The sequence below is a fragment of the Cynara cardunculus genome (assembly GCF_001531365.2).
Source record: "Cynara cardunculus var. scolymus isolate 2C chromosome LG 12, CcrdV1, whole genome shotgun sequence".
NCBI lineage: Eukaryota > Viridiplantae > Streptophyta > Magnoliopsida > Asterales > Asteraceae > Cynara > Cynara cardunculus.
The window spans coordinates 8,703,251-8,723,056 of record NC_037539.1 but is presented as its reverse complement, the minus strand read 5'-3'; the positions used below and the strand labels follow the sequence as shown (position 1 = coordinate 8,723,056).

At 35.0% G+C, this 19,806-nt stretch overlaps 3 protein-coding genes across 6 annotated transcripts in view; 1 reads left to right on the top strand and 2 right to left on the bottom strand.

The window, feature by feature from the left end:
- Nucleotides 1-6,650, bottom strand: part of LOC112522577 (nucleolar GTP-binding protein 1) — a 16,250-nt gene extending 9,600 nt beyond the window's left edge. For both annotated transcript variants that reach the window (XR_003070214.1, XM_025131791.1), the window contains exons 1-5: nucleotides 6,453-6,650; nucleotides 6,003-6,133; nucleotides 801-921; nucleotides 641-705; nucleotides 428-541 (exon numbers count right to left, since the gene is read on the bottom strand). Coding sequence is in view for 1 of the 2 variants with exons in the window: in XM_025131791.1 (XP_024987559.1) it covers nucleotides 428-541; nucleotides 641-705; nucleotides 801-921; nucleotides 6,003-6,133; nucleotides 6,453-6,534 (513 nt within the window). In the remaining variant the exon portion in view is untranslated. The remainder of the gene's footprint in view (nucleotides 1-427; nucleotides 542-640; nucleotides 706-800; nucleotides 922-6,002; nucleotides 6,134-6,452) is intronic.
- A 1,661-nt stretch (nucleotides 6,651-8,311) lies between these two features.
- Nucleotides 8,312-18,006, top strand: LOC112522578 (haloacid dehalogenase-like hydrolase domain-containing protein Sgpp). Of its 3 annotated transcripts, none has more exons than XM_025131793.1 (6): nucleotides 8,312-8,569; nucleotides 9,100-9,214; nucleotides 9,634-9,788; nucleotides 10,473-10,734; nucleotides 12,673-12,857; nucleotides 17,678-18,006. In XM_025131793.1, exons 1-5 carry the CDS (start codon nucleotides 8,439-8,441, stop codon nucleotides 12,850-12,852), a joined length of 843 nt encoding a protein of 280 aa, XP_024987561.1. In that variant the 5' UTR covers nucleotides 8,312-8,438; the 3' UTR covers nucleotides 12,853-12,857; nucleotides 17,678-18,006. The 3 variants fall into 3 exon arrangements, with proteins under 3 accessions (XP_024987561.1, XP_024987562.1, XP_024987560.1); XM_025131794.1 differs by lacking the exon at nucleotides 17,678-18,006 and adding an exon at nucleotides 13,609-13,626; XM_025131792.1 differs by lacking the exon at nucleotides 17,678-18,006 and having other exon boundaries at nucleotides 12,673-13,056.
- LOC112522579 (dynamin-related protein 1E-like) lies at nucleotides 13,214-19,235 on the bottom strand. The gene is made up of 15 exons (XM_025131795.1): nucleotides 19,048-19,235; nucleotides 18,227-18,290; nucleotides 18,035-18,142; nucleotides 17,143-17,244; nucleotides 16,953-17,003; nucleotides 16,812-16,873; nucleotides 16,526-16,616; nucleotides 16,366-16,430; nucleotides 16,061-16,255; nucleotides 15,562-15,681; nucleotides 15,412-15,482; nucleotides 14,991-15,216; nucleotides 14,844-14,894; nucleotides 13,904-14,362; nucleotides 13,214-13,361 (listed from the first exon to the last, which is right to left on the bottom strand). The coding sequence occupies exons 1-15, from the start codon at nucleotides 19,186-19,188 to the stop codon at nucleotides 13,233-13,235; spliced, it is 1,935 nt and encodes a 644-aa protein (XP_024987563.1). The 5' UTR covers nucleotides 19,189-19,235; the 3' UTR covers nucleotides 13,214-13,232.
- Between the last annotated feature and the right edge of the window lie 571 nt (nucleotides 19,236-19,806).

Below are 19,806 nucleotides of genomic sequence, written 5' to 3'. Positions count from 1 at the left end.
GGGCAACTAGGGTTTTCTTTATTTAGGTGCTACAATGTTTACAAGTACAATGAGATTAATATATATAGACAAACATAATTAGGGTTATCTCCTAATCAAGGAAACTAGGGTAGAGACTAGGGCCGGCTCCTTTTGGGCTAGGGCCGACTCCTTTTGGGCTAGGGCCGGCTCCTTACTTTATACCTCCTCCCTTTTGTCTAACTTAGTAGGCCGAAGCCTACATTCCAACATGAAGTGTGTGTACTTGGTTAAGAATTGAGGGTGAAACATACTTTCTTGCTGGTTAAACTTCAACTGCATCAAAACTATTAGTAAATTTGTGTAGCAATCATTGATCCTTCAGCAGTGTAGCAAACAAATGCAAGTGCCCCAGTTTCCATAGCAAGTAAATACATTTAAGAATAAATGTAGAAGATTGGATGCCAACCTCTTCATAATTTCCATCTCCCAGAGTCAACTCAATAAGAGACCGTTCATAAGGATGCAAATGTCTCTTATTTGGGAAGCTTTCTTTGTATGTTCTCAATGGCACAGTTAGTTCCTAAAGGTCATAAAAAGAAGAAATAGCAATACAGTAGATTCTATATTAGATGTACATATTTGAAACTTGAGAAGTTAGCTCATTATTAAATTCCATTACCTTCATTAGAGCATCAAGTTGTTTAGCACCTTTGTTTTTCTCACGCTTAGCAGCATTAGCAATCCCTATGAATCATGCAAACTAAAGTCTATAGTTAACAATCAATTTCCATATAATACTTCAGTGTGGTGCTAAAGTGCAGCTTTACTTTAAAAATTACCCTTCGTAGGTGAGATCCTCCTAGCCTTCCTTAGTGCCGAAGAAAGAATATCAACTGAAGGCATCACCATGGGTAACTTTTGGAAGGCACCAACCGTATCAAGTATCTCAGGCGCTGTATCCTAACAAAGAGTGAATTTTTTAATTATTGTCAATATAACCAAGCCAACAAATAAGAATTACAATCTAAATAAAAAAAACAGCAAAACTGAAACATAAGACAAGTACGACTGAAGAAGTTAGAGCAAGAAATATTCTATAGATGTGATATATAGCAGTACTCTAATTGTAAAATCTGAGACAGGAAGTAGCCCTTGTGGAAGCCCAAGCTGCCAACACATAGAATTATTGGCATGTGCGTCACACATTGTTGTGGGATTTTAGTTCAAAAAAATGATAGTGAGGAAAACTTTAAAAAGTATAATGTTAGGCTGACTGAAAACCAATAGAATACGTTGAATTTAAAACCTTAGTGATTCCATTTATTCCAAGCTATTGACACCATATAGCGTTCTCAAGTACTCTAAAGGACAACACGACTACTCAGTTACCTGATGGAAAAAATTAGTTCATTAGTACCCAATCAATATTCAGATATCTTGTCTCTTACTGGTGATACTCATACAAGAAAAAGAATGAAACATGGACATGGGCCCCTGGATATGACAGCATCTTTCTATGTGTATCTATTCAATGTAAAATAGCACTAAATACATAACAATTACCTCCATTCATGAATGTGAAACAATAACAAAAGAACCATACAACAGCAAACTGGCCACAGAATTTAACAAAAATTTAAATCTAACACTCAATTCAGTCAATTAATAAGATTGAATGAGATCGATGCATTTGGCCTTGATCATGTGGTTCGTCAATAGTTTCCTCTCGTTTGTTCTCTTTCTACAGACTACAGTCCAGTAAGAAAACAAGTTAACAACTCAAAGAATTTCATCAGCTCACTTTCCTCCTCCCTGTATGTCTATACTTGTAATTAAGGATGCATGTATTCTTCAGTTCGATGCTAGTATTGACACATCACATATCCAAGCCTCGCGAAGGATTAATTGGTTATTTGTCTCTTTGAAGCCATGGAACTTGTGTAATTGCCGAGTGTTTGATGCAGTCCTTTTTGTTAATGTTGTATACAAGTCCCAGTGCTTAAAACTGTTCTAATATGCTTTGTAATAGTTAGTTGTAAATTTCCTTTTGTAGAAGGTTGTTTAGTTTTCTGTTTTAGTAGTTGCTATAAATAGGTTGTGTTAGTTGTAATCGGTTAGTTGCGCATACAAACAATTTACATTGATACGTACACATAGTTGAAAATGAGATTGAGTGATTGTATTCAAGAACACCCTATAATCAAAGTACATGAATGACATGCCGACTGATTTACATCTTCAATCTGTGTTCTTGGTTGTTTGATTGAATTGCATATTGTGACTTGAATCTGGGATCACAATTGGTCTCAGAGTTTAATCAGATCAACTGGATTGGATTTGAATTGGAATCTTGTATTGAATTCTTGATTTTCTGTTTTCAAAAAATATGGGTTTCTGTTCTTGCAATTTTTGCAAAATTTGGACTGTTTGATTCATATTTGTCATATTGGTTTGCATTCAATTTGTTTCTGTATCTTTTTCGAACCAATTTGTGCAAGAAATTGCATTGATTTTGCAATTTTTGGGTTTTTTGAGTGATTTTCTTGACTTTCTGGTTCGAAGTCCTCTTTATCGGACAAAGAATATTCATCACCCGATGAGTGTTCTTTTCATCGCCCAATGAATGTTCTTGAATAATTCATCGCTCATTTCATGTTGAAATTTTCTAAGTGTTGATCCTCATCATTCAATACTTGAGCGATTTTGGTTTGTTTTTCAAGCCTTATCGTGTCGTCGTTTTGTCCGATATCTTTTCTTATCGTTCAAAGAGGCGTCCGATGACCCTGCTCATCGCTTGAAGCATCGTCCGATAAAGAGTCTTATTGATCAAAAAGGTTGTCCAATAACCCTCATTCATCATACACCTTTTTGTCCGGACATCTCTCTTTATCGCTCATTGATGCTAATCCTTCAAGTCTATCTCATCGCTCACCTTTGTGTCCGATAACCTTCCTTATCGCCCATAGTCTTGTCTGATAAAGACTTGTCCGATAACCTGTCTTGTCCGATAAAGCTTTGTCCGATAACATTTATTTGGTGTCCGATAACCTTGTTGAGCAATTTTCTAGTGGTAAGTGGGGTGCTTCATTTTCTTAAGTAAAAAAAAATTCTTGGGGCACTTCCCCTTGACTCCACCCGCTAACCGGGTAGCAGGACCCCCATGCTAAGTCGTAGGAGGGGGACTCTATTCTTGAATATTTCAAACCAGTTCCAGATTATTATTTTTCTGAACGATCGTTTCAAGTCTATATTAAAAGATGTCAAAGGATATTCAAAGTGTTAATTCTAATATTGAGATTCTCACTTCATTCTTTTATGAAACTGAATGATGGAGTGTTGATGTTTTAAAACAAAAGCTTATGAGTGAAAGAGCTTTAATATTAAAATTCAGAGAAGAAAGTTGTGGCTTTAAATGTCTAAGTGAAGGTTTAAGAGAAGAACAAGAAATTCTCAGAAAAGAAAATGAACAACTTAGATCTGATTTAGATAATCAAATTGCTTCATTGAAAAATAGTTTGAATGAATCAGAGGGTGAGATAGTCAACACCCAATTGAAATTTGATATGATTTTTGAAGAAAGAGGTCATTTATATGATAAATCAAACAGTTGGAAGAGATAATATTGAATGTAAATGAATGGGGGAGTGTAAAAAAATGGATGAAATATTCTGAGTCATTTCTGAAGATTGGGGAAGTTGTCTAAAATTAAAGGAGTGAAGTTATCTCTGAAGATAATTGCTGAAGATTATTATGCTGCAATGTTCAAGGGGGAGTGAATGTGAAGATTATTCTATTTCTGAAGAGAAGGAGAAGATTAATCAAATGTTGAGAAGAAATTTTCTGTTTTCTGTTAAAAGGGGAGATTGTTGAGAAGAAAGTTTCTGTAAAGTTCAGAGATAGCTGAAATTTTCTGAAGCTGTTCAATATTTGGGGGAGATTGTTTGATTTTGTTAAAGAGATAAAGTTTGTCAAAGTTTGCTGATTAAAAAAAGGGAGATTGAAAAAAGTTTTCAAGAGAAAGACTACTGAAGCTTAAAAGATCAAAGTCCTGAAGTTTTTAAAGTTTGTTGAATGAATTCTGAAGATCGTTGTTGTGCAAGCTAAAGTTTAAAGATCTGAAGAATTTGTTGTTTTGGACTTGAATCCAAAGGGGGAGATTGTTGGAACAAAATGTTGTATTCAAGTCGCCACGCTTAAAATTGTTTTAATATGCTTTGTAATAGTTAGTTGTAATTTTCCTTTTATAGAAGGTTGTTTAGTTTTCTGTTTTAATAGTTGCTATAAATAGGTTGTGTTAGTTGTAATCGGTTAGTTGCGCGTACAAACAGTTTACATTGATACGTACACATAGTTGAAAGTGAGCTTGAGTGATTGTATTCGAGAACACCCTGTAATCAAAGTACATTAATCACATGCCGACTGATTTACATCTTCAATCTGTCTTCTTGATTGATTGATTGAATTGCATATTGTGACTTGAATTTGGGATCACAGTTAATATTCCTAACATGCTGCAAACATTTTAAAGGATGTGATCGTAAAGATAATTAAACATGTAAGGTATACACAACCTCACCATCTCCCCACTGCTGGAACCCAAAATTCCCATTTCAGTGATATACCATGATAAGGGTTTCTTCTTGCTTCTTAAAAACCAAACTAATCATGCCAACAGAATTGATCGGTTTAAGAATAAATGTACAGTTCAAATAATCATATTTTCACCCAGAGACATTACATAGGTAAATCGGCTTATGATAAATTATTCACCTACATTAAAAAGGGAGGAAAAAAGTTCTAATAAAAGTAAAGAAGCAGTCTAAAAACTTAGATTATGTAGCAATTAAATTACCATATTACTGACAGAAATAATAATAATAGGGAATAGTCCAAAAAAATCCAACAAACTTTCTCATTTTGAACGGTTTAGTCCCTAAACTATTTTTTGAGTGAAAAAAACATTAAACTTTCTTATTTTAAATGATTAAGTCCCTGAACTATTTTTTTGAATGAAAAAACCATTAAACTTTCATTTTGAATGATTAAGACCTATTTTTTTAAGAAATAAATAAACCATCGAACTTTGACTAGCTTTTTTTGGGTTAAAAGGATGTGGGTAACCAATTTTTAGAAGTGTGATGATTTATTGATTAAAAAATGTTCAGGGACTTGATCAATCAAATTGAGAAAGTCTAATGGTTTTTTCTTTCAAAAAGAGAAAGTTTAATGGTTTTTCATTCAAAAAAATAGTTCAGGGACTTAAATCATTCAAAATGAGAAAGTTTAATGGTTTTTTCATTCAAAAAAATAGTTCAAGGACTTGAATCAATCAAAATGGGATAGTTCGTTGGTTTTTTTGAACTTTGTCCATAACAATAATAGTAAAACAAGGTAAAAAAATAAAAGGTCAAATAATACCTGACTTCAATATCTTATGGTGGTAAGCGCATAAAGTTACTCTTTAATTTTCATACTGATGTTTAAATGAATTATTTGCTTTAAGAGGGATGTGAATAAGCCACAAACATGCCTTCATAGATGTAGCATAAGGGTGAATCTTGATGTTTCTTAAGATTAGGCTTATCCTCTTCTAGCTTATAGTCAATCTCTAAACCCTTCCATCAGATTATTTAAACCAAATGCTGATCCAAAGATATCTTTTCACAGTCAATTCAATTTTTTGACATCATCAAGTGTTTCAACAAACTGTAGCTATTATCACTTACTTAAAAAGAGACATAATGTTACTGAACAACCCAATTTGAACAAGTCCATGGAGATGAACATATGAACGTCAGCTGCAATCTACGAATTCTTTTGTCTGAGAACGCTTTCATACCAAATATGCTCAAAGTTAGCCAATACAATCTATTTTTTCTCTTTTCGGTTTAACACTCCTACGTCAGGTAGGCAAAGCTGGTCAGGTCTGATGAATTTAATATGCTCAATTCACAGAGGGTCTCTGCTTGCAATAATGAGGTTGATTTGATATACATACACAATTTCATGGTGAAGTTTTACAATATATTATTTAAAAGTACCTTTGTTTTGTTTTCCTGCTTGGCATGTGATGTCTCCAAATAGCTTCCATTCACAACTTCATATGTAGTTGTTTGCATCTGTTTACAAAGACACTGGGGATAGATTTTCATTCTTGGTAATGGGTACAAACCTGCAAGGCATCACCTTTGTCAGGAGAACTGTTTAAAAACGTCTTACAAGAAATAAAAAGGTATATTTAGACAATTTGATGACAATCGACGTAATTCACAGATTTATAAATTTGTTACTGCTAAGCAACTCTAAAACATGAAATGCTTCAGTAAAACGAACCAAAAGGATGTATATACATAGAAATCTATACATATATCCACCAGCATCCATAAAAGAGAGGCTATGTAATCCAGATATTAACGAACAAGGTTTATAGTGCCTAAACGATGAAAACGCATCATAAACCCTTGTTCATCGATGTCTGAATCAACAAATACCTTTGCAGAGCTTGGCGCGACTGAATAACAGCGTTGAGTAAGGAAGTTGCCATAGCTGTAGCAGATTCATACTCCCGCTCATCCTGCTCTCTCTTCCTCTCTCGTTCGATATTGTGAATTTCGGTAGGGGGTTTTGTGTTCTTTTCTTCAATTTGGATTTTGGAAGTGTTCTTGGCTTTTGTACAGATAAACGTTTTCTTACACACCCTCTTGGAATTAAAATTATGGAAATAGTCCTTTAGTTCAATTATACAATTTACACCTGTCCCTTAGCTGTGTTAGGGACACGAGACACGACCGGACAAAACTCACTCTCACATTTGGTATAAAATGGGATAGAACAAAAACTCACCGTCCCATATTTAATGCAAGATGAAACATGGACAAGGCAGAACAGTGGAGGACAAAAAAGGGGTTTTCTTGTTTTTCCAAACTGAATAAAACATAATTATCCTTTGTATAAATCGGGTTTTTTCAAACTACCATCAATTATATCAAAATTTTCATTCAAATTTGATACTATTATATATGTATGTATTTGTGTAAATGATCAGTGGCGGATCCATAAACTTTTATAGTTGAGGACATACTTAGGGGTATAGAAAAAAAAATCAAAACCAAATAATTCATCTAGATTAAAACGGTTTTGAGTTTTTCTTTACAGCTTAAACGGTTCAGTTAACCGAATAAAGATAACTTATTCATGTCGATTTTCAATTGACTTTTTATTAATTCATCAGGGTGTATAATTTTTATTTTTATATTTCAAATGAAAATATCAATGTGTGGTTGTGTTGTGTGCTCCAAATGGACCAATTAATAATCAGGATATCAAGTTGGAGGCCCTTGTCTTGTTATTGTTGGACGCACAATAGGAAATTTTATTAAACAAATCTCTTTATAGCCTTTTTTTTTTAATTGTTGGGTTTGTTTGGGGCCCAGGACCTCTACCATCATGCACTTGATCCGCCCCTGATATGATAACAAACCCAATCAAACAAACCTCCATCTACAGTGTAATTAGATATCAAAATAAATAAAGAGTTTTTGTCAAACAAAAAAGATAAAGAAATCGACGAGAATATGAAATACCAGCAATGGTTGAATCAGATAGTTTGAAACCTCCCAACTTGTAATCGAGTATTTGGAACGAGCAAGGAGCAACGATGAATCTTAGGTTAATCGACGAGATGAGTAGGGGTGTGAGAGGAGAAGAGAGTGAAGGGCAATCTAGGAACATGAATGTCTCTGAATGTTATAGGTTCCGTGTAAGATGAAAAATTACCTGGAGGCTTATTGAACAATTCAGATGTATCTTTTTCGAGCCAAACAAGACATATCTCTAGGCGATTCAGATTTAAGCCTCTTAATGATATAATTAAAAGGTAAACAAAAGACCCCTTACCTTTTAAAAAAATTATAATGGCTTATGAGCCGTTTACGAAACACTTTACCGGGTAAGTGCTTACTGGTAAAATTTACCACTATTATTTACTTACCGAGTAAGATTTTAGTCCACCAAAACGACATCATATGCAACAATATACCCGATAAGCGCTTATTGTGGTAATAGTCAACACCCTCACTTACCGAGTAAGACTCTTGGTCCTTGTCTCGTTCTTACCGGATACGATTCTTGGTCCTTACCATATTCATCTGGTGAGGTAATGTTACTTGGTAAACACTTACCAGATAAACGACTACCCATGTCATAAAATTTTACAAAACCAATATATCCGATGTTAAAAATGGAAATCTTTAAAACTGTGTTACATGAAAAAGATATTGCATTTTTGATACATTTTTGTGTTTAAAAAGTATAACTGAAAGATCCAAAGGTATAATCCACAAGAACATGGTTGGCTATCATCAATTCCCTTTAGAGTTACGATTCCGATGTAGGATTACAACTTAGAAACGCCCAAAAACAGAGAGCTCCACAAACTTTGGGGAAGAAAGCGGAGCTCCACATTTGAAGCAGCAAAAATGGCAGCAATTGCTACTCCTCTTCATCTCTTCTCTACTAATAATAATCCATTTGTATGCAGAAAACCAAATTTCTCCACTTCAATCCCATCTGCTTTCTCCGTTTCATCCAAGTCCTACCCGATTAACAGGTATTTATCATCACCGATAGATTGCCATTACTTTTCATCACTATGCTTGCTTTGTATTTAGAAATGGTGAGATTTAATCGAGAGAAGAAGAAATTGGGTGTGCCATTGATTTACTGAAGTTGTTAGCGAATGGTGAGATTTAACAGTTATAATCAGATGACTTCTCTCTACATTTTTGGGTCGTACAATTTCGTATTAAGAATATGAAATGAATGGATTATGGATCCTTGATTCTATTTGTATTGTTTTAGGTCAATTTAGTTGCATTCTTCGACTCCATTTCAGTCTCGTATCATCACGAATCAGATTTGAAGTTAGAAATCAAGGTGTTTGACTTTTATAAGTCAAAATTCATGTTTTTCCCTGTTTAGGAATGGGGAAAAACATGAAGTTAGAAAAATTCTTCCAAAATTCGAAGTTAGAAATCAATCGGCTTGACCTTGAAAGTCAAACGGTATGTTCTTGGAGTGGAAATATTGCTTTATAGGGAAGTAGTTTAATTTTGACTGCATTTTGGTTCTTTCAAGCAGCAATGCTTCATTATCTTTCATTGCTCCTCTTGAAGCAATCCTTTTCGACATTGATGGAACTCTTTGTGACTCTGATCCTCTCCATTTTTACGCCTTCCGAGATATGCTCCACGAGGTAGTCTCTTCGACCCTTTGATTTTCTCAACTCATTTACAATCTTACAACTACCGCTCTATGTTTTGGGGTAGAGGACAAGTATGCTTACATCTCCCCCTTTGGTTTGGTTACCGCTCTACTCTTTGGAGTAGAGGATATACTTACATCTCCTCAAACCCTGCTTCTGAATGAGATATACTATGTGTGTTTGGTTTGGTTCTTTTGAATCTTACTGATACCGCTCTACTCTTTGGGGTGGAGGACAAGTATACGTACATCTCCCCCAAACCCTACTTCCAAGTGAGATATACCAAGTACTTTTGGCTTGGTTATTCCGAGTAAGATATACTGAGTGTGTTTGGTTCGGTTATCTTGAATCTTACTGATACCTACAACAATGGAAATGAGCTTAAAAGGTGTTTAATTTTCATTTTATAGATAGGATTTAATGACGGATCTCCCATTGATGAGGAATTCTTCATAAATAACATTAGTGGCAAGCATAACGAAGAGCTTTGTGATGTTCTTCTTCCGGAATGGGAGGTCGAGAAAGCCATGAAATTCATGGTTGATAAGGAAGCTTTGTTTCGAAGGTAATTTCTATCATTGATTTGAGATTAAAGTGACCACGCAAGGTCTAGTCAAAGAGATATGCACTTTGACTTTTCACAAGTTAGGGGTATTTATGGAAACAACTGTTCTACTTTTTGTGGTAGAGGTCAAGTCTCCATACATCTCACCCCCTCCCTTACTCCACCTTCAGATGGGATATACTAGACTCATTTTGTTTGGTTTGGTATGGAGCAAGCGTAATGATTAATCAATATCGAATGTCAACTGAAGTCAAAGTATGCATGTTTGATCATGAAAGTCAACCTGTAAATCAATATTCACTTTTACTTTTAAGGTCAAACATGTTACTTTCCAAATGACTAATGTAACTTATGGTTTGACCTCATAAGTCAGCAAAAGGGCGATCTTGGTGCACCAAAACTCCTTCCTCGTGAGGGACCATTTACCGACACAAACAGGGTAAAAGTGTGATCTAGGTAAAAAAAATTCGGTCAGGGTAAACGTTGACATTATAAGAGAGTCTTTCCTTACCGAGTCAACATCATATGTTGGTCCGAATGTACGGTAATTGGTAAATAGCCTCACCTCTTATCGAGTAAGCGTCTCTTACCCAATACGAAGAGGTCAACAATTAGTAAACAACCCCTAAGTCTAAAAAAAGTATCATACGCAAAATGTGACATTGTTTGTTTATGAATAAACAGGTTAGCAGCCGAACAATTGGAACCCATAAGTGGCCTGGACAAGTTATGTAAATGGGTAGAAGATCGTGGCCTGAAACGGGCTGCGGTTACAAACGCCCCAAGATCAAACGCCGAGTTGCTGATCTCAATGCTTAAACTCGAAGATTTCTTTGAAGTCATTATTCTAGCGGAAGAATGTGCAAGAGCGAAACCTTTTCCTGATCCTTACGTGAAGGCTCTAAATGCACTTCAAATTTCCCCAAATCGCACATTTGTGTTTGAGGTATCAACTCCATTCAATCATCATCTCTCTCAGATAATTTAGTTCACCAAAGTTCATATTTTTTGCAATTTACTAAAAGCCAATTTGCGCAATTTGAACCCATGATCTTTCGGCAACCGAGTTACTTTAGAGCATTTATGTTAGCTCCTCCAAAATAGAGGGGGAAAAAAGAGATGGTGGAGTTTTTATGGTTCAAATGTGCGGCTCAAGCGTTCAGTGGTCCGCAGTCAAATGCTAGAAAATGCATTTCTAATCGAAATATTAAAAAATTTGATACTTTGGAAAAAGAGGAGAGAGAGAGAATGATTTTTTATATAATTAAATATTATAATAATACTAAAAGTGCACTCGCACAATACATTTATGAAGCCGATAACTCGAACATAAATCCTAATTAATTCTTTGTTCTATTTTTGGTCCTTGTAGATTTTATTTTATAGTTTTGTGGTTTGCACGGTTTGTACAAATATAGGTGGTTTGCATTTGATCACTTCTCTTCTCTATATAAAGTAAATTGGAATATTAAACAAATAAATTAATTGAATAATTAACACAAATTACTAATTTACCCTTCTATTTTATTTTAAGAAAAATATTAATTATCTTAAATGATTGACTCACATTGAATCTCACAGTTATCATAAACTAATTAGTTCTTATTTGATTAGGCTCATATACACACACACACATATATATATATATATATATAGAGAGAGAGAGAGAGAGAGAGGGAGAGAGAGAGAGGGGGGGTTGGTTATTGTATAACCCTTGACATTTGTGCAACCAATACAACCCAATCTCAACCGTCCATTTCATTTGATTAATGTGATTTATAGAAGTTTTGATTGTTTCCTAATATAAAGTATTGATCATAATTAATGAACCATATTCATATTCCATAAATATTCAAATCATAATAAATGAACTCTCATAATTTCCATAAATATCTCAATTTATTAGGTTGCATTGGTTGTATAAATACGACAGGTTGTATTTGAAACAATCTCTCTCTCTATATATATATAACTTTCAAAATCCGTGCATGGGAATAAAATTCACATTACGATAGGAAAATAAAACCGTTAAAAATGGGAACAAAATATCGCTATATGTATGAAATTAATAAAATAAATTATTTATTTTTATATAATTCAAGTATTTTAACTTTAAAATGAGGTGTTTATCAAATTAATAAAATAAATTATTTATTTTTATATAATTCAAGTATTTTAACTTTAAAATGAGATGTTTATCTTATATTTGATTATATTTATGGGTTAGTTATATGAAATTCACAAAAAGTTGTACCTGTGCATCGTTAATATGTAATTTTGAATTTTAAGTAATGTATACTGATTAACCGCATAAAAGGTGGTTTCTACGACTTAGGGGCCGTTTACCCAAATGCTTACCCGGTAAACGCTTACCAATAGGAGTCAACACTATAATTTATTTTGATGCGTAAGATTTTAGTATATCAAAACATATCGAATACAACAATTTATTGGGTAAGCGCTTACCTCGATACGAGTCGACATCCTCACTTACCAGGTAAGACTCTCCATCTTTCTCATCACTCTTACTTCTCATCACTCTTACCCGGTAAGATTCTTGGTCCTTTTCATGTCCATCCAATGAGAAAATTTATGCGTTTAGTAAACGGCCCCTTAACCTCAAATGGTTTATGATATAGTATAGATAATTAATGTTGTAATCTAAAATAGAGAACCTATTGGAGATGAATGCAATATTTTTTTTTTTTGTGAAGAAATAATGTTAAAACTGCTGGAGATGCTCAAACGGGTTGTTCCAAAATCCATCTAGTTTTAGTATTTATGGTATGCATGAACAAAATCCACAAACAAAGACAAGTTTAAACACAAACTTGAATATTGGATTCTCTACTTAACAATGGCGTTGTGTGGTTTCTTCACAAAGGATTCTGTTTCTGGGATTAAAGCAGCAAATGGAGCCGGGATGCCGGCAGTTGGCATGGCTAGTAGAAACCCGGAACAAATGCTACTCGATGCTGGGGCAACGTTCGTTATCAAGGACTACAATGACCCAAAATTGTGGGGAAATTTAGAGGAGATAGTACAGCAAAAGCTACCTCTTTGATCCAGGTAATTCATCTGTATATCATATTGAAGGACCATTTGTTTTACCAGATTTTGCAGTGTTACTGAAAATATTTCATACGTATCGTACTCTGTAGGCTAAAAACTAGTTTATCAGACAAAATAAGTACAAAATAGTAACCAAGGCAAATTCGTTACTCTTGTGATGAAAGAATATATGATCCAAAATATGTAGTTGTATTACAATTCATGGTTACTTTTCTCGATAAGAATCAGAATGTTGGCTGGTATATCAAGCATGTTTAGAAGCCAAAACCTAAGTGGGAATAAGACACGAAAAGCATAATGAACAAACGAATTCAACCGCCAGAAAGAGTCTGATGGTACCTCTGTTGCGTAGATATCTCTGAAAAGGTGTCATTATCGCACCCATGCTACTGCATCGATCTCGTTTCTTGCTGCCTTGTATAGTTCAAGTCTTTTGGCAATTTCATGCCTCTTTGACATCAAGGATGGATCTTCATCTAGTAACTCTGCAAGCTGTTTACCCTGCAACACATTCATGTTTTACACATTATGATTAGCTAAAATACTTGAATGTTTACCCTTAAAACATGCATTTTTACACTTTCTATTTTGACCAATTGTGTACCATTCCATGAAAATGGCAACAATATGGTCGATTGCAGAATAGGGAAACTCATGGAGCATTCTGATAGGTTCCGGTGTGATGTCACTATTTCACAAACTTAACACAAAGAAAAAAACTTACATATCAATCATCTTACTATCTCAGGCACTAAATCGCTCCAGGTTGTAAAAGAAAAACATACAAAACGAAACAAGTGGATCCAATAAATCCCACTCGAAAGTAGGGTCTGGAGGGTGAAATGTACGCAAACCTGATATCTACCCCAAAGATTTGAATCCACAGGATATTTGTCATTATCGAGAAGCATTTTTGACATCTCAGGAATGGTTAAATACTTATGTATGACTATGTGCCCACTCAAACATTATAAACTTTTATCGGGATATCAATCAAGTTTTTCATAGTGAATTGAGAAATGAAAATGTAGAATAAGAGTTACCTCCTTCCTTCCTATTTGTGTGTAGAAGTAGTTGAGTAGATTTTGCTTGGCCTCTTTAACTTGACAATAGACAACTGCTTTTGGAATTGTGTTCCTGAGTGTGTCCGACACCATACCGATATAAGAGGATACATTTGAGCCTATTCTCCTAAAGTGTGCTTCTGCATATCTGTCCCCTAATGGATCAGAAGGGTTTCCACGGTCTGCAGCAGGGATTCCACGTTCTGAAGGTGGGTTTCTGCGATCAGCGGATGAGGTTCTGTGATTTCCAGGCGAGGGTGTGGGCCCCATTTTCTCCCCTTCTTGGGGAAGTCTCCTGAAGAAGTCGACGGTCAGGTATGAAGACTCCATGTCCACCAATCTAACAACTGTCTTCTTACTTTCATCACGGAATTTTTCCAATGCTTCACCAGCAGCAGCAGCAAGGGCAGATTGCAGAGTTGGAAAACGCCTTAGCTCCTGTTTAAACAATGCTTTGATATTACTTGCCAGAGTCAACATCACTAGCGATATATTAATGAGAACGTAAATATTTTGACAACCTACATATATATGGATGAGAACGTAAACAATTTGACAACCTGGCAACCAATTATTCATGATGCATATCATGATAGATTCATCACAAGAATTATTCATAATGAAAATGCATGATATCCATGAAGAATATTCATGAACATTTAGGGTTATTCACTATGAATAATACATGAAATAGTTGGTTCTCCTAAATATTAATGGTTCTCATTTGAACTTTCCCCTCAATATATATTGTATGACATCTATAGTTTAATGTCGTTATAACTTTTTCCGTCTACAACTCAGAAACAATTAACATTGATTTCGATGATAAAAAAGTGAGTCATTTGACATGAAGAAAGCCGAATGTTAACTCTTTTGTGGGAAGGGAAAGATTAACAACTATGCTTCTCAAAAGTCTGACCTCAGTTTCTCCAATTGACCTCCTCACGAGTTCTTTAAGGACGAAATGCACCTGAAGAGTAATTCCCAAGTAAGTTGCAGATATAAAACGTAACTCTTTTCAAACTTGTATAGCAGCTTGATGCTAAATGTATACAAAGCTGCTTACTGCATCTACAGAAGCTTCAGCTGGTCCCCTAAAATAATTCAATGATCCATCAATAAGACGTCTATAACCTTGTTCTGGAGCGATCAAATGTGGCTGGTAACCATCTGCCTCTGAAACAATTTTCCTCACACTTTGTAGAGAAAGATGCCTGTCAAATGGAAGCTTCCTTAATGCAGCAGGAAGCTGGTTGTCAAACACTCCATATATTCGGTCCCCTCCAGGCCGCCTGACATAACAGAAGAATATAAATTTAAAGAAATGCAACAAAAAGATACATCATTGTACCATGGTTTCACCTAAACCGAGTAAAGAAACTAACAGTTCTTTAGATATCTATATGCTAACAACTAGTAGAATATCTAAACAAACATCCAATTGGTATAACTCAAGCATCCATGAGAAGAGAAAGAATACTGCTTACCCTCCATCTAGATGCTCCTTAAATATTTTGTCAAAAGCACGACAGAGTTCCAAGATAGTGTACATTTGAGCCTGAAAGATGGCATTTAGGTGAATTGGGGACAGCTACGCCACATTTCATGGTAAACTGTACAAGATAGAAATAGCTTACCCCTGCATCAACTGCAATAGGCCTCCCAAGATGGTCTAACTCTGCTTCCATCTCATCGACACCTTTGTCTATCAATGAAGTGATGCCTGGTATTTTTGCTTTGATTACAGATTCCAAATGCTGCAGAGAGAAGCATATTATTGTGTAAAAAACACTTCTTGTGGAAAACAAAGCATCGCTGCTGTTCTACCAGAAGTGAGAAAATTGAAGCTCTAGCTTCTAGTCACATGGCCTTATTCAACATACATATATGCAGAAAAGGCTATGATCACACCTTTTAATTAAACCAAACCAAAATGACCCAGTATATCCCACTCAAAGATACGGTCTTAGGGGGCAGGAGCGAGATGTACGCAGACCTGATCTCTTCTATACAGAGCACCATTTCTGTTGGGTTTAATTGCAATAGCTAAACCTTTTACACATGTGGACTTCAGTTAGGTTCACAAGGTAATATGTATTACAGACAAATAACAGGCACAAACACTCTAATAAATACCTGTGAGAGAAGTTTAGCCAGATACGCCGAACCCATTTTACTTGCCAAGTGTCCATAGTCGGGACTTGTGGCAAAATACTCTTGCTCCCTCCGCCTTGCATAAATCATATCAGTATTTTTGTTAATATCAGCTTGGGATCTGTTCACGATCCCCACCCAAGGATGCTGAAGACGATAAGCTCTTCCTTCAAGGACCTTTAGAAAGTAGAGTATTCACATCATGCATGCAATAAAAAATGCCCCAAAATATTAACTTTATCTATTAAGCTGAACTGATAATATTGAAAGAAAAGAGATGATCTCACATCCAATGCATCAGTTCCTTTGTCCATCAAATCAAGCTTTGTCAACACCCCAAACGTCCGCTCACCTGGTCAGTTGGAGCAAGTCATATAAGACCAACAAGAAGGAAATACCCAAAAATAGAGACAGACAAACATTCAGCAACAATAGGTCACAGCATACCTGATGGATCAACCTCCCTGGCAAGTTTCATCGCATCAGATGTTGCTATATCTTGGTTGGCAGGAGATATTGCCAATATGATAGAGTTGGGCTGAACAAAATCAAGCAATCATTGTATGTAAAGAACTATTTAATTACATGCAAAAGAAAATTTAACAATATATGGTACACATTAAATCACATGTCATTAGTCAATACATGTTTAAGTAACAAACGATACATATTACACCAATACCCTGCTGAAGTTTAATTTATTGAAAGAAACATAAGATAGAACTAAAATGACCTTCTCAACATAAGTTCGAACCATCTTTTCAATGTCCTCAACTATAGTTTCAGGTTGTCCCTCTGCAAAGGGAATAGCTCTTTATATCAGATGAAGCTCGGATCAATCAAATAATTAATGAGGAAGGTTCAAAAAAAATACCAACAGCAACTTTTGTCAATCCAGGTAAATCAATTAACGTCAAGTTGACAACTGGAAGAACAAGAAAATCATGATATGGTGTCAGTATCATATCACAAAGAAAAGTATAAGAATAACAGTTTATGATGAACATCTAAATTGCACTCACTGCATTAAAGTTTAACATAATATATATAAAAAAGAAACACACCATTAGGGGAATATATACTGAGATGGATTGGGATTGGAGATATTTGTTTTGACTTCCCCGTGATCCTGTCTGTTTCATCTTGAATCTCCTTTCGCACCAAAGCTGTGTAAAAATCAGAAGTAAATGTTAGTTTCCAGTAACCATAAAGCACAGAAGACACATTTAAAAAACTATGAAGTTCCTGGAAAGAGCATTAAGAGCTGGTAAAACCCATTTTTGCATGAAACACTACGCAATAAACACACCTTCTCATCCTCCCAAAATGGCATATACTATCCCCACACTTGCCTCTCATGTTCTGGAACAACCAGATAAACTTTTATTTCCTTGTGATTGTGATGGAGCAAAATGAATAGCTTTTGCCTTTGCTTATAGAGTTTTCATGTTTTACAATGTTGATTATTATTAATATAGTTGCTTAGCTGGTCTTTTCGGATGATCAGCCACACTGTTTCCGCTTTTAGAAACGAGTTGGTTTGTTTTCAATTTCAATCATTCAACATTTTATGTTGCAATTTTTTGTAAATTTGTACAGGTGTGCACAAGTGGATACGGTCATATGGATGTTCAAATACGTAAGTAATATTTCTGAATCTATTTAACATGTGACATTTGCATCACATGTCTGTTTTGAATATCCTTCAGATGCATATCCGAAATAGGATATCCAATAGGCTAATTGGATGCATCCAACATTTACACCCTGAAGAAGAATATGGTTACATAGAGTAACAAGCTGTCTCATGTAAAGAAAACATGCCAAAAGTTGTGGGTAAATACACCAGCAGTATAAGAAATATATGTATTTACTTGGTATAATATTTGTCCTCAGAAATTGGAAACTTGTGTGATATTTATACCAAAAAAGTTAAGTAGCAGTCAGTTTACATACCAAAATCAGTGAATCGCCTCCGTGGCATATGTCCAAATTCTGCATACTCCTCTTGTCTGCCCTCTGTCTTGTGTAACTGCAACACCAAAGGTCGCCTCGTGACAATCCCTGAAGAGGCATGTATTCAGTATGTATCATGAACAAAGAAGGACTGGAAATACAGTTGCAAGTAAAATCAAACAAGCAACTAACCAGATCCTCTAGGAAGAAAATCTCTACCAACAATGCTCTCTAGAAMCGAGGACTTCCCAGAACTCTATTAGCAGCTCAATTTGAGTTTACAAAACAAGAGAGCAAATGATTAGATATAATCAAAACCTCCATAGACGAACAATATAAAGAGCAATATTCAATTTGAGCTGCAATCATATAAGATAAGGCAAGAGTTACATTTCACCTACCAAAATGAGAGCCTGAAAAATGAGCTTCAGGAACAGATATAAGAAACACATCCTTGAAATCCCCCACCCTCCTTCGAGAAACCCAACATTTAGAGATTTGAAGATTTAAAGTTGTAACTTCTTCCGTTCTTCCTAATTTGGCCCCTCCTTACCCCTCAACCCATCCCATAACTATTCGTGTTTCCTCTGAAAACCTTCAAAATAGCCTAACAAGTAGGATTACAGGAAAGTTCAGTTCCAACTCCATATTACATGCCCCCTGTTCCAAAACAGTGCCTGATGTGAACAAATATTTGCTTCTTCCTTTAGCATTACTATGTTAACACTCTCTCTATCTCATACACACGCAGGGAATTCATATTCGTACGTAAATTCCCTGCAATTCCCGTGCAATTGCATACTTCAATACAATAAATCAAGTAATATGGACATCATAGGTTTTATTCGCTATCATACGGACTACTTTTCTCTGAAGACGTTAATAAACATAATTTCACTAAAAAGTAACAGCAATCCAAAATTCGATCACTTACCCCAAGACATTTCAAAGGATGTTAACGTCTACGAAGTAAAATTACATAAAAGTTGAAGGAGACTACGGAAGAAACGAACCTGGCCACCGACGACGGCAACAGAGGGAAGAGCGTCCCAGAGAGAAGAAAAGGTGGTGTCCCCACCGCCATAGTCTCCGAGAGCAGTACAAGCTCTCTGTATACGATTCACCAGACCAATCAAACTCTCCATAGTCGCCATAAAAGCAATAATACTCTCTTCTCAGCTCACATCAACAATAGAAAACCCTCGCAGAAACCGTATGATCACTACAATGACAGAAAGCTCGAATTCTGGATGAAGAATCGATGTCAGATTAAGATTTTACAGAGGGAGAGAGAAGTGAAACTGGATCGCGAATGGAAATGAATAACCGTAAAAAAGAAGAGTGTGTGCTAATATACGCATGGTGCCGATTTCATGAAAAAGTAAATATAAAAACTTTTAAAATATTAACGTAAGTTACATAAAATTAATTATTTTGTTTTGTAAATAATAAAAATATGTTAAATAATTTTAATAAAATATTTAATTTAATTATTCATTACATTTTTGAAAAAATATTGATTAATTAGGATATGTGAGGTTGACCAATTTTGTTGTTATTCATATTATATGTGGTAGCTATTTAAAATCATAGCTTGAGGAAGACTTATTCGAAAATTTGTTTTAACAAAATTAAAATTTATAGTATATATAATAATCAATTTTAAATTCTTTTAATTAATATATTATATTATTTATTTCTATTTACTATCTTTTTTGTATTAGTTAACATATTTTATCATTAAGAAATTTTGTTGACTATATCATTAGAAA